The following is a 14,382-nucleotide window of genomic DNA, read 5'->3' as shown; positions in this document are numbered from 1 at the left end:
TACCTCTCTCAGCTCAAATCTCAACTGTAGAAAAAAGATATTAGACTAAATAACCTTTAAATAATCCCTTCCCTCTCTTAAAAAGTCTTTATTTTTACTCTGTAAAACAAAATGACTACCACAAAAATCTACCCAATTGGAATTCACAGTCTTAGAAGTTATGTCTAGAGTTTCTATGCTGTTATTTTTTATGGATGCAAAAAATTCTATTTGATGCCTTCTCCGTGCCCAAAGCTTTCCAGAAACAAAACTACATAGCACACAAATGTTGTACTAATACCTTTTGAATTTTTTTTCCTTTTCTTTATTATGTATGTAAATAAGTGTTAAAACTAAATTTTGTGCAATGATAAAATGAACATTGATGAAAATTCCACAAAGGTAATAAAATAAAATTTTCAATCTGTTCTATTGAAGAAACAAATCTAAAATCCATTATTGTTTTGTATTTTGAAACAAGAAGTTGCACATTAGATTATAGGACCACAGTAAAACTGGAATTTTGACTTAGATTCTCTGAGTCCATTTGCAAAGATTTTTCCACTAAAGAATACTATTTCCTAGCATCAAAAGAAAAATAATTCATTAATTATGTTAATTACTTTTTTTTTAAAAAAATTACATTAAATAGCTATTCTAAAGAAAATAACATTTTCCCCTTTGGGAAAAAAATGTTCTTTTAAAAATTCAATTCTATTTTATCCCCAGGCTCACAAAAATGAATGATTCACACTTCAAGTAGCCTATATGTGTTTTTTAAAAAGAGTTCACTTCAAACTTGTTTGAACAAAGTTCCATGATTGTACTTTTTCCTCTTACTACAATGAATAACATGAATATGGTTGTCCAGTACTTCAGAAGCACTGATTCTGAATTGCTTCAGAAGTTTGTACTTTTTTGATTTTATTCCCTTTAAATGCATCATCCTTATGTTTAAGAAAATAAAATTCACATGTTGGCAACTACAATAGGCTGTAGTGGAAATAGTAGACTCCTGATTTGGAGTCCAAAGCCCAGTATTTCTATAAGTATCTTAACTTCTCAATTTCTTCATCTGTAAAGTTGAATTTGATGGTGTGTATGGAAGATTCCTTAAAGCTTTAAATCCTATTTTTAAATAAAACATTTATTTTATTTTTATTTTAGTAATAGCTGCACATTAAGTTAATTTAAAAATTAGTACATTTAATTTAAGTAATTTAAAATTAGTACATTTAATTTAAGTAATTTAAAAATTAGCCCTGGGGTGGATAGATCTGAGTTCAAATTTAAATTCTGCTACTTAATAGCTGTGTGACCTTGAACAAGTCATTTAATCTGTCTGGCTCAGTTTGAGATAATTGGGATAATAATAACACCTACCTCTTATGATTGTTGTGAGGATCAAACAGATAATATTTGTTAGGTGTCTGGCATGGATTCTGGCTACCAAACACTAAAACCATGGTCCAAGTATGAGTTTGCTGTTTTATCAACACAGCCAGAACAAGTCTTAGAAAGCAACTTGAGGTATTAAACATCATTGTTTTAAAGAGGAACATACAGCATTTTAGATAATAGTTAAACATAAAACTGGATCTTTCATCTGTTAAGTGGATATTTCTGGTCTGTTCCAATTACTACTCTTTTATCTATAAGTTTTATGCCTCAAATTATCATAAATCCCATGAATACAGATAACCTGATCTCATATCTCTTTACATATAGAGTGCCTGGTACAGTGCCCACAAGTTAGATGCATTTGATAAATATTCATTGATATAATCACAATGTATAGCACATAAGGCACTATAGATAAATTTCTTGGAAAATAGAACCAATAAAATATATTTGTTTAATTATAAAGTTCAAAGCAATTTTCACAAGCACTTTCCTCATCTGATTCTCTTTCTAAAGTCCTATCATTTTAAAAAATGAAAAGTTCGAAAAATATATCCTTCCACTAAGAATAAATCCCCATTTGATGATGGTTTGGAACTTGATATTTTATCTTGGTTTAGGGGCAGCAGGTAATTGAAGAAGAGGATTGATTACAATAATTAGCCCTACAAAGATATGCTTACACTTGACATGTTTTTGACACTTTGATTTGGCTGTTTTGCTTTGAGTGTCATCCTAATATGTGATTTTAAGGCCATCCTAAATGAAAACATTAGGAAGGTTCCACAGCAAGTAAATACCTGTCATTTGGAAGTTTCAGGTGTTTTCTAAGAATACCAAGGAATGGGAACTAAGCCTGTGATATCAATGGTTCAAGCAATTTTCAGATGAGGAAACTCTCCATACCAATTGGAGTCCATATCTTCTCCGCAATTTATAACCTTAGAGATCTGCCTACAAAACTAAAAAGTTAAGGTAACTTGTCCAGGATCACATAATTATTGTGTCAGATCTGAAACTTAATCCCAGATCTTCTTAGCTTTGAGACCAGTTTTCCATTGCCTTTGCTAAACTGGCTCTCAAGAATATTTACAAGCACCGAATTTACTCAGATAATGAAAGAGATAAATTCTCTGTCTGGATTTAGATAAGGTTTCAAGAACAAGAAAAGAGAATACTCTGAAAATTGAGTTTTCTTTATTTTTATCTATTATTATTTGCTAGAGCCTATCAACTTCAACACAAGTGAAATAAGGTTTTCTATTTCTGATCACTTCTTTTGTTGCATGAACCTAAATTGCTTTCAAACATTTACCTTTTTCACTAGTCCTTCTTATGCAATTATACATAAGCTAATTTTTTTCAGGTGCTATTGATTACTTGATCCAATAAATATTTATTGAATATGTAAGACACTGTACAAAGTGCCAAGTAAATTATTAGGAATTATGTAGGATTTAAGAATTCTGATCAACATAATGACCAGTCATGATCCCAGAGGACCAATGATGAAGAATTCTACTCAGTTCCTGACAGAGAGAGATGATAGGCTAAATATGCAGAATGAGACATACATTTCTGGATATAGTCAATGTAGCATTTTGTTTTGCCTTACTGAATACTCATTATAGAGATTTGGTTTTCCTTTCATTTTGGGGGTATGTAAGGATATAGAAGAAAATATAAATGCTTATTAATTTTTTTAAAAGAAAGGATTTTATGCTCAAGAACCAAACACTTGAAAATACAACTTTAGTCTTTCAGCCTGTTAAGAAAGTAACGTTTTTATTGGAGAAAAAAAGATAAATATAAAAAAAAAAAGAAATAAAAAAATTGATTGGTGGGATGAGGGTGGGCACTAGCTACTGGAGGAATCAGGACAGGCTTTAGGAGGCAGAAGGGTTTCTATGAATTAGAAGACAAGAATTCATTCTACACATTTGGGAATAGCTTTACAAAAGCACAAAGATGGAAGATGAAATGTCAAGTCTTGGAACTGGAGAAACAGTTTGGCTAGAACTCAGACTCTGTGAAGGAGAGAACAACACACCTAGAAAGGAGAACTGGAATCAGATTATAAAGAACTCTCTAAGTTCTTAAGACCTAAAATTATGACAGGATATAAGATGTGTTTCATTCATTAACTATAGGTATTTTACTGACTATTCCAAGAAATAAGTGATCAATTATCTGAATATTAGAAGTGTTTGTTTTATTGAGTTGCTTGTTAACAAATCTTCATCTCTAGTTTTAAAGTTTAAATAAAAATATTTTGCTCACTGAGTTGAGCTGCAATTACTGCTGTTTTTAAACCCTAAGACCACTAGGGGCCCTTTCCCCAATTACTGGTGAAAGAAAAGGAGAAATGGAAAGAACAGTTAATATGTTACTATCCAGCAGTGGCTAGTTTAGAACCAAACGTCAAACTCTTATAAAGACATTCCTTCTAGAACCTCCTAGTCTGGAAAAACTGGTTAGCTTACCACTTTGGGGAGGTGGAAACCTAAAGTCACACCCAGTCCCTCCTTAACCCCACCCTGAAAACTCAGCATTTTGGCACTGAGGCATCAGTAATTTTTCTTCTTCATCTTTTTTTCCCTTCTTCTTCCTTTTCTTCCCAAGACATTTAAATAATCTAAGCAACAATTAGAATATGTACATTTTTAGGGGAAAGCCATTGGTGGAACTCATTTGATAGAATTAGCCCATAATTTATTATGTTTGAATAACACCATATTAAACCAAATTGCATTTCTGTCAAATAGACCAGAGAAGTAGATGCTGTAGAAGAAGATAACTGAATAAATGAATAAAATGGATTTTTCAAAAAATCAAATATTTAATAAAAAATATAGTCAGAGGAAGATAGGTAAATAGGAGATAAAACTAATATTAGATAACACATTATTTTCAAAACAACAACAACAAAACCAACAACCGGTCTGATCTTTTAAAATATATTTTGAGCTTCAATTTAGTAATCACCTAATTGGTACATGTTCACCATGAAAGGGTTGGTACATAGTTTTGACCACAGCAACTCATTACACCATCTAGGAAAACATAGAGGGGTTTGTTTCTCTCTGCATCAGTGATGGAGAATCCACAGATGAAATCAAACTGCTTGTGTATTTGTAGTTCAGGAGTTAGAGCATTAAAATTCTTCAGTTTCTCCTGATTACGGTTTTACGACTTCATTTATACCATTTAATTATGCACTCAAGAGACTGCCTATAGGAAGATCTAGAGCTAGACAGGCTAACACAAGAGTTAATAACTTGGAGTTATAGGCCCTGAATTTGAATCCAGATTCTGCCACTACCTGAGTAATCTTAGGCAAACAAATCTCTTTAACTCTTTCTGGGTTGGGTTTCCTCATCTATAAAAATGAGAGAGTTGAACTAGATGACCTCTAAGGTTGCTTCTAGTTCTGGATCTAGTATCCTATGATTCCGCTAGCTAGGTGACTAAACTTTAGTAACTTAACCATTCTGTACTTCAGTTTCTTTTTTTAAAAATTTATTTTAATTAGAAGGTTCGACCTGGATGATCTATATCACCACTTCTGGTTCTAATATTTTATGCTTATAGGCTTTATAAATAAGCTGAAATGACATACATACACACACATGCATATATATATACACCAAGCCAATAACATGCTAAGAAAGAGAAAATTAATTTTTAATATTAAAAGGGAACATTTAGTACAGTTTACATACTTTAGGATTTTGAAACCAAGGGAATTAAAAGAAGCAATATCAAAGAGCTACACAGGGCAAAACAATCATTAACTCTAGTCTCCTTTGTTCTGCTTTTAATCTTTTGGCAAATCCATCAGGAGAGATGTGATTGGGCTTTCAGTCTAGTCTAGATAGTATCTCTTCACTTTACTTTTTTTTTGTTGTTTGGTTTTTTTTGGGGGGGGGTACTTTTGCTGGTTTGTTTTGCTTTGCAAGGGCAATTGGGTTAAGTGACTTGTCCAGGGTCACACAGCTAAAGTGTATAGTCAACTAGTCACCTAGTTGCCCCTAGCCCTGCTATCTACTTTATTAACTTGCTTTTGTTTAATAAAAATGCATTGCACAGTTATGATTTCTTTTAATGAAAATAATGTTAATTCTGATTCAATGGAATAAAATATTCAAACAACACAATTTTAAATGGAATTCAAAGTAGAATTTTCTAGGTGTAGTCCAATTTTTGTTAAATGAAGATTTACTAAGCACTATAGTAAAGCACTGTCAAACCATGATGCAGAGAAATGATTATATGTAGTTCACATAGCGTCCATTCAACCCAAAGAAGTAAAAGGATGTTACTTAAATATGCTGTCATTTAAAAAAAATTTTTTTTAAAGAATACTCTCTTAAAATCTAATAGACAGGGTGCAGCATAGTACAGTGGAAAGCTCACCAGCTCTGGAGTCAGGAGGACCTGCATTCAATTATGACCTCAGACCCTTAACACTTACTAGCTATGTGACTCTGGGCAAGTTACATAACCCCAGCTGTCACACACACACACACGACACACACACACACACACACACACACACACACACACACACACACACACACCTGATAAATATTAGAAAACTAAATGAAGGTAAAATGCAATTATTTTATACTAATTATGGAAAGAAAGGTGTATTTCAGTTGCTTCTACACTAACCAAATTGGGGAAAAGGGGTCAAGCTACCCATTATTTTGAAAGTCACTAATTCAGTTATACAACTTGTAGTATGTTTCTTTTAATAATGGCCTGTTTAACAGATTCAGCCCTTGAGTTTTTAAGTGGTTTATACATGCATGAGCCACGTATGTGAACTATTGCATATATAGTTTTTTAGAGTAACATTTTGTGTCAAAGAATACTCAGAAAACGCCCTAAGAAAAACAATAGTTTATGTTTATTTACTGTTTTATGATTTGCAAAGCATTTAATTCACAATCTTCCAAGGGAAGAGAGAATATAGTTTGTTCAAAAGAAAATAACTCTTTTGCAAGGTAAGACTCAGAACTCTATTTAGATCACCTAACTCCAAATTATTATTTACTATTTTGGGAGGAAAGAGGGAATTTTTTCTAAAGGATTTACTTAGGTCCAACACTAAGGTCCACTCCCATTTACATGAGTTAACTTTACATTTACCCAAGGACTTAGACCACAGTTTCTCTTTTAATGAGCTTTCTCAAATTTGCAAGCCATTGTTTACAGATAAAAGGTTGAATCTGTACTAATCCATTGCCACTGCTAGAAAAAAAAGTGAATGCCTATATTCACTTTTATGACAGTAGGTCCTGAGTAAAATTTTTATACATAAAAAGTTAAAAATTATCATTATTATTGTTTTTGTTATTATTTGTTCTTATTTTCCATCACCACTGTACTCTCAGAAATTCATGTTGAAACAGATCTAAGAAAATTATATTACATAATCTAAAAGAATGAGAGCAAGCTAATGCATGTCAAATAAAGCCTGTGATTGTATGCATATTGAACCAAATGACATCAAACCAAGCACCACAAGTATCACTTTTTTAGAAAGAAAAATCAATGTCAATGAGTAAAATAACAATGTTTTATGAAAATTAGGTTATCTGTTTATATAAGTTGGTTTTCTCCAGGAATTCACAAGTAGAAGATAGGAAAAAAAAAGAAAATAAATCATTTTAGGGATTTAAAAAATATGAGTTTATCTTCCATACATTTTTTCAGTAACTAAAGGCTATTAATCATTATTAAGAATTTTACACATAAATAATCAGCCCCTTTTTTACAAAATTTTTAGTACCCTAAGACAAAATATTGTATTTAGATGACTAATTATTTTTTCTTTTTAAAGAAGCATTTTTTGGGCTTTAGCTCTAAAGCAGCAAATTAAAACATTCACTGCCTTTCAAGAAATAAAACTTTGCCAAATACTTTGCTTCTATTGAAAGACTTTCAAGGACCTCTATATAAATTTTGACTTAATACAAATTCATCCATAAAGAAAAAGAATGTATATCTTGAATATAGTTAACATGAAGGGAAAATTGGGGGAGGAGCAAGAGCAAGACTTTTAAAAGTGGTCAAAATTTCTTTTTTTTAAATTATTATTATATAGTCAACATTATACTATCTACAATTCTCGGTTGCTTGGCTTCTTTTTCTTTGACAAAACCTCCAGCTGATTTCGTTCAGACAAGAATAGCTTTAAGATGATTGACAGTCTTGAGGCAACCACAAAAATATCTAGAACAAACAAATTACTTTGAAAAGAAATTAGACCGAGAGGAAAGTAGTTTAAGAGTTTTAATAATCCAGACAATTTAAAAACTACTTTCAAACCAAAAATCTAGATGTTTTTCAGATTGGTTCAGCTCCACCCCAGCCTAAAGCCATAATGCTAACTACAAGGTGCAAGTCACCCCCAGATCCTCCTTTTCCTAAGGCACAGGAGGGGAAAGAAAGAAATGATTCAAGCTAATAAATCGAAGAAACTGACAAAATACAGAAGACACTATAAGTTCCGCACTCCAAGAAACACATGAGAAATCCGATCACGAAAATCACATTATATGAACTTTTCTTCACATACAATCCGACTTCTTCGTGGCTCTCCGGTCCTGGAAGTGGCCCTCTCAGAGTCACCAGACGCCATTCCAAGAGTTAACAACAGGGAAGGTAGATGGAAAGGGCTCATCCATTGCCTTTTACAGCCATCACAATAATTCTCCGCAATCGCTAGGGAAGCTCTACTACCCGGAAACCCTTCTTGGAAGATAAGGATCCCCAAGGCACCAAACAAAAGGCACCCTATTCACCAATTTAAAGCATTTCCGTCTTTCCTTATGATTCACCAACATTGAAAAAGGGAATATAAATTCACTTTCCTTGGGTGTTGGAGCATCAACTATCAACACACACAGGGCAACTAGCCTCGGAGAGCAGAGCTGAGCAACATCTGGAGGCTTAGGCCAGGGGGAGAGGTGCAGGTGACTTCAGGGTTTCCCTTACGGGTTCGAGGCCCTCTAATTTGAACACAGCTGCATATCTCCGAACTTGTGAATGAGTTCCATTTCATCTCCTTCTGGCAGGAGAAGAGATGAAAATAACTCCAGAACTATTCGGGGGGTTGGGAAAAGAAGAAGCTCTTTGGACAAGCCGGGGCAGAGGCTGAGGGAGGGAGAGTATGGGGTTGACACGAAGGGATTCCCAGCAGATAGGCGAGGAAGAGGCTCGTCAGTAGCTGTCTCCTACTCTGGCTCTGCAGGAAAATAGGGGTGGTGAAACCCTGGCCTATGGGCGCTCTGGGGGGCTACTTCGGGCTTTCCCTGAGAATAATGAAACTAAATATTGAGACTAGGCACCAGACAGATTAGCAACCGGTTACCATTCCCCAAATCCAAACACTAAAACTGAAGGGGTGGGGGCAGGGGATCCATGAAAACTCTTTTCCTTTCGTGATTTTTAAAATTTGTGCTTATTTTAGGGGAGGACGGTATGATTTTAACATTAATATCTAGCTTTCCCAACAAACCAATTAATTAACAATCATTTAATAATGCCTACTAAGTGCCAGGTACCGAACTAGGTACATGGGGAAACAAAGACAAAAAAGGAAACCGACTACCTCGTCTTCAAACACAACCCAGAGGCAAAACCACATTTTTCCACCAGGTCCCTCCCCTCTCTCCTCCTTTCCCCTCCCCCCCACTATAGACCGCAAGTACGGGGGTAGACTGGATGAATGATAGCTGTTCCCCAGTCCCCATCCCCCTAGCTTCCTTCTTTAAAACCACAATAAAAGACTGATTCCCAGATCGTGTCCCCGTAGTGGTACCTCTTAATTTTAAACACCCACTGTGTCTGAGCAAAAGCAAAGGAATCCCAACCAAACTAGTCTCCTCTAAATTTGTAGGTGAAACCCATACATTCGCCTCCCACACACCATTCCCACAAGTCACTCTAGCAGGGAACAGAAACTCCGCTGGCTTCCTACAGGAAAAGTGAACCCTGCTTTACTTCTTTAGGTCTCCTCTTAATTAATTTCCTTTTTTTTTTTTTTTTAATGTATAGAAGGAAGTTGATATTTTAAAATTAGGGCATTTAAATCCGTCCCTTAAGATATGGAAATGATCGAGAGTCGGTCTTTGGGGAAAGTACCCACAAGAAAGAAATCAAGGCTCTTTTGAAGTGTAATGACTTTTGCCCCTTGGGTAACTAGTTCTTAGGTTGGGAAAAGCGGAAATGTCCGATCCTCTCTAGGTACAGGTATCTAAGCCCACAGAAACCCTCGTTACCAGCCCCCTGAGAGCCACGGGAAGGGCCGGAGTGTAGCCCTGCGGTTACCCACCAATAGCCATCGGAGTTCTGGTCAGCCGCGGCACACCTCCGCATGTGATACATCTTGTTGTTGGAGCCCCCGCTGCAAACGCCGCCACCGCTGCCACCGACCCCGCAGACACCGCCACCTCCACTGACGCCGCAGACACCGCCTCCGCCACCGACGCCGCAGACACCGCCCCCGCCGCCGCCACCGACGCCGCAGACCCCGCCACCGCCACCTCCGAAGCCTCCTCCTCCATAGGTCATCTCACAGCGTAGGTCCGGGCCGGATTCAGCACGGGTCATCCGACCCAGGGTGTTGATCCTCGGATGGGATCCTCCGTTGCAACTCATCTTGGCCAAAAAATCAATATAGCGATTTTAGGACTGAGGCATAAGCAAAAGTTGTGCTGGCGAGAAAGTAACCAAAGGAGCTTAACAATTAAAAAAAAAAAAACAAAAAAAAACCCTCAGTTCCCCAAGACCCCCGCCGGAGCGCGCACAGATGCTCTTTTGGGTCCGGTTTTCTCTCCTTTCTGCCCCTCTGGGGCAGAGTTGGACAACACTGCGGGGCTGAAGTAAGGAAGAAAGAACAAAAGGGAACCAAGAAGAAAACCCCACGGAGGGGCCGGGCCGGGGTAGAGGTAGAGCTTGGGAAAGGTGCAGCGCCCAGTGGTGATGGTAGAGAGGGCTGGCTTCCAGAGAGGAGGAAAAGCTGTTGCTCTGGGATGGTGGCTGGAGCAGAGAAACTGGGTACGCGTTGGGTGTTGGTGTTGGTGTTGGTCGGTGGTGGAGGGTTAGTCTCCTCCCCGCTGGCACAGGAAAGGCGAAGAAGCCACACCTGGCTGGTTTCTTTTTCTTCTACGTCGGTCTTTTTTTTTTTTTTTTTTTTTTTTTAATAAACACACCCAGGCGTGGTGGAGCAGCCGAGCCGCGCCTCCCCCACCTACCCAGAACTCTGGCCCGTCTTCTCCCAGCTCCTCCCCCTGCTCCCGGCGATCTCACGGACGCAAAGACTGTCCAGATCCCTTCCCACCGTTTCTCCCGGGCCCGCCCAGCCTACTAGCCAGACCTGGCTTAGCTCCTTCCGTTCCTCGCTGCACCTGAGCCCAGCCCAAGTAGCTCCGCCCTTTGAGCTGGGGATTCTTGGAGGTAAGACTGAAGCCAAGAATCGGAAGAATTGTATGCTTTTTGCTTGGGGTAGGTTAAAGGGGTGGGAGAAAAGGAGGAACAGCGCACTTTCTGGGCATCTCTTCTCCCGGTAAACCGAATATCGCGACTTTGGATTATCTACCGAGGGTTTCCAAAACGCGAGAAAGCCAAATCAAAAAGTATTTATACAATTGGGGGAAGAGGGGTGTCTTATGCTCGAATTATCTTGGTAGCTGCCTTAATGTGTGTATTCCTTTATTGTTTTAGAAAGACAGACACCAGTTCCTGGAGAAGTCAATCAGTTTGGGCAACAAAATGCCCTTTTGACAAGATACCCAAACTTTTCTTTCCCCAATAAATTGCGCTAAGAACACAGTGCAATACAGCTTTTATCCTTCAGGAAAGTTATCAATAATTTAATTCTACATTTCCTACGCACTGGACTGGAAGATGGAAATAGAAAAACAAAACCAAAGTTGTCTGTGCCCTCCAGGAATTTACCTACTATAAAATAGACAAGTACATACAATATTAATTTCAAGATGAAGCTTAATTTGGAGAGTGGAGAAAGGCATCAATTTTAGAGAGGAATTTTTTTAAATTTTCAAGTTTTGAAATAGTATATGGTGCAACCAATAATTCTCCATCCAAAGCTGTCTATTTCCAAGCCCATTTATTCTTGTATTTTATTTTTTTTTCTTCAGTTACATATAAAACAACATTTTTTTACATTTGTTTTTTAAAATTTTGAGTTCTGGGTTCTCTCCCCTCTCCCTACTCACAATTAAGAAACCATATGTAAAGTTATGCAAAACATTTCCAAATCAAGTTGTAAAAGAAAACATAAATTTCCCACCCAAATAAAAATAAAAACCCTCAAGAAAAATTAAATTTAAAAAAAGAGATAGAATGCTTCAATCTATATTCATATACAATCAGTTCCTTTTCTGGGTATGGATAAGATTTTTCATCAAAAATTCTTCAGAGGAGTCATTGTACTAAGAACAGCAAAGTCATTTACATCTGGTCATCCTAGAACATTGTTATTATTTTGTATATAGTACACTTAACTTTGCTTGACTTTATGGAGGATTTTCCAGGTGTTATTTTATTTTTTCTGAAAGCATCATGTTCATATTTCCCATAGGACAATGATATTCCATCACAAACACATATCACATTTTTTTTGAGCCCTATTTGTGGACATCCCCTCAATTTGCAACTTTTTTTGCCCTGAAAAGAGCTGCTATGAATATTTTTGTACATATAGATCATTTTCCTTTTTAAAAAAAAAAAATCCCTTTTGGTATTCATGCCCAATAGTGGGGTTGTTAGATCAATGGATATGCATGAATTTATAGCTCTTTGGACATAGATCATTTTTTTTTTTTGATCATTCATCAATTGGGGCATAAGCCCATTTCTTCTTAATGATGTGGGACCACATGATTTTCAGAAGTATTCCTTCAACTTGCAATGGTGTTAGGTTCTTCTTAAGTAAGAAATTATCTGTTTCTTCTGCTTTTTTGAAAGTGTTGGACTAGTTGATGAAAAGTTTCATCTATTTTTAAAGTTCTAGGATCTGTGATCTTAATGATATTAGTCTAATTTCATTCCATGAGTAATAAATTGAATACCAAATAAATAAAATTATTTGCCCAGGGCCATTCTGCTGATTGATGAGAAACAAGACTAGGCTATTAATCCTCACTGTATTCTGGGTTGCCCCCTTTTCTTCTATAGAGAATTGTAGTTTCATTGTATTTGGTATGTTGGAAAACATCCTTAGCATGTTGTAATATACCCTAGATTTAGTGATCCCTATAGTAATAATCCTTCACCTAAGTAACATTACTTAACCTTTAGATTCCAAGAAGAAAATAGTTACAATGGTTATTTGTTATTTCTTCTGGTGATAATGCCCCTTTGTGTGCTTCCTTGAATGAAAAAAAAAAATTATGAATCCATTTTCTCTAGTAAATCTTAGACGATGCATGTGCAGTAGTGTACCTTTTAAAATGATACTTGAATTATAATGCTGGAGAAACTGAGGAAAGATAGAGATTAGAGAGTTTTTAATATTTTACTTGAATTTCTGAGAAGAAGAGATTGTCTGGGGGCAGAGTAGAATCCATTTGACCCTCAAGACTGAATTGGACTTTCATCTCAAAAAATTCAGCATAGCATGTGAAATTCCAATGATTTTTTATAGGGCTCTAGCTATCAGGGGACATAAAGACAGAATGGAGAGTAGAGTGAGCACTGGTGAGCGGGAATTTCCAGGAATGGACCTAAATCTGGTTCTGACAGATTGGAGGGGTGAGGACCATAAATTCTTGATAACTTAGGAGGACTTAGGAGCTAGGATGTCTGAACTAGAAGATCTCCCCCTTATCTGAGATTAAACATTTACAATTTATAACCTTAGAGTAGACAGCCCTAAGTTATATCAGTCCTAATAGGAAGGAGGGAGGGCGGTTGCAATCAGGGGGATTGAAGCAGAACAATTCAGGTAAACTGAAGTAGAACAATTTAGGGAAATTGAGGCAGGACACTTTAGGGAAACTATGGCACAACAGAATGTCAGTATTAGTGATGCTGCACATTCAGGACAATCCTTACTGGATACAGCCTAGACACAGAAAAGTCAAGGGTTGGAAAATGCAGAATCACAAGCTCTCAGAGTTGGAATGAACTTTCAGAATTGACTACTCTGATCTCAACAAAAATCCCTTCTATAACATTCCTAACAACTGATTAGTTTTCCTTCATTTCTATATCTTTAGTGATCTACTGGACAGCTGGACATTGAAGTAGGTAAGAGTACCATGATGAATCAAAGAGATTTATCATCCTTGTCTTGAAATCTGGTCTCAGATACTTATTATCTGTGTGATATTTGGCAAGTCACTTAACCCCAATTTGCCTCAGTTTCTTCATCTATAAAATAAGCTGGAGAAGAGAATAGTAAACTACTCCAGTATCTTTGCCAAGAAAACTCACATGGGGTGATAAAGAGTTGGACATGATAAAACAACTGAATAACAACAAAAAAGTTATCTTCTAGAGCTTCATTTATAGATTACTGCTTCCTGAGTCACCTCATCCCAATTTTGGTTAGCACAGTTAGAAAGTTCTTCTTTACATGATTCAATCTGCCTCTGCACTTTCTACACATTGCTTTCTGATTCTCAGGACAAGATTTAGAAAGAAATTTTCAGAAAAGGATAAAAAGACCTCCAAACAAACTGTTTTGAAGCAATATGGGAAATTTATTGAACAATTGGTGGATGGAGGATATATCTGCAGATGAACAATGTCAAGTAGTTGAATTTTTAATTATTAAATTCAATATACTAATAGAAAAGGGTGCTTGTAAGGACAATACTATCCAAAAGAAGGATGAACATTGGCAAAAAGATACTAACTCTATTTATATATAATTCTTATTTCTAAAAATCTGAGACATCAAAAAATAATGAATTTACAATGACAAAGAGATATTCACAATCCTTACAGTCTTTTCAATCTATA

General features: G+C 36.3%; 1 protein-coding gene and 1 long non-coding RNA gene across 3 annotated transcripts in view; one reads left to right on the top strand and one right to left on the bottom strand.

The window, feature by feature from the left end:
- The window catches only part of DSP (desmoplakin), a 48,430-nt gene extending 37,906 nt beyond the window's left edge, over nucleotides 1–10,524 (bottom strand). For both annotated transcript variants that reach the window (XM_074271138.1, XM_074271147.1), the window contains exon 1: nucleotides 9,725–10,524. In XM_074271138.1, the coding sequence (XP_074127239.1) occupies nucleotides 9,725–10,050 (326 nt within the window). In that variant the 5' untranslated portion in view covers nucleotides 10,051–10,524. The remainder of the gene's footprint in view (nucleotides 1–9,724) is intronic.
- On the top strand, nucleotides 281–3,019 carry LOC141544708 (uncharacterized). Its single transcript, XR_012482764.1, has 2 exons — nucleotides 281–1,194; nucleotides 1,240–3,019. It is a non-coding gene; the product is annotated as an uncharacterized LOC141544708 (long non-coding RNA).
- Nucleotides 10,525–14,382: the final 3,858 nt, after the last annotated feature.

Source organism: Sminthopsis crassicaudata, chromosome 1 (genome assembly GCF_048593235.1).
Source record: "Sminthopsis crassicaudata isolate SCR6 chromosome 1, ASM4859323v1, whole genome shotgun sequence".
Lineage (NCBI taxonomy): Eukaryota > Metazoa > Chordata > Mammalia > Dasyuromorphia > Dasyuridae > Sminthopsis > Sminthopsis crassicaudata.
The sequence above is the reverse complement of the archived record's forward strand: the minus strand, read 5'-3'. Positions and strand labels throughout refer to the sequence as shown.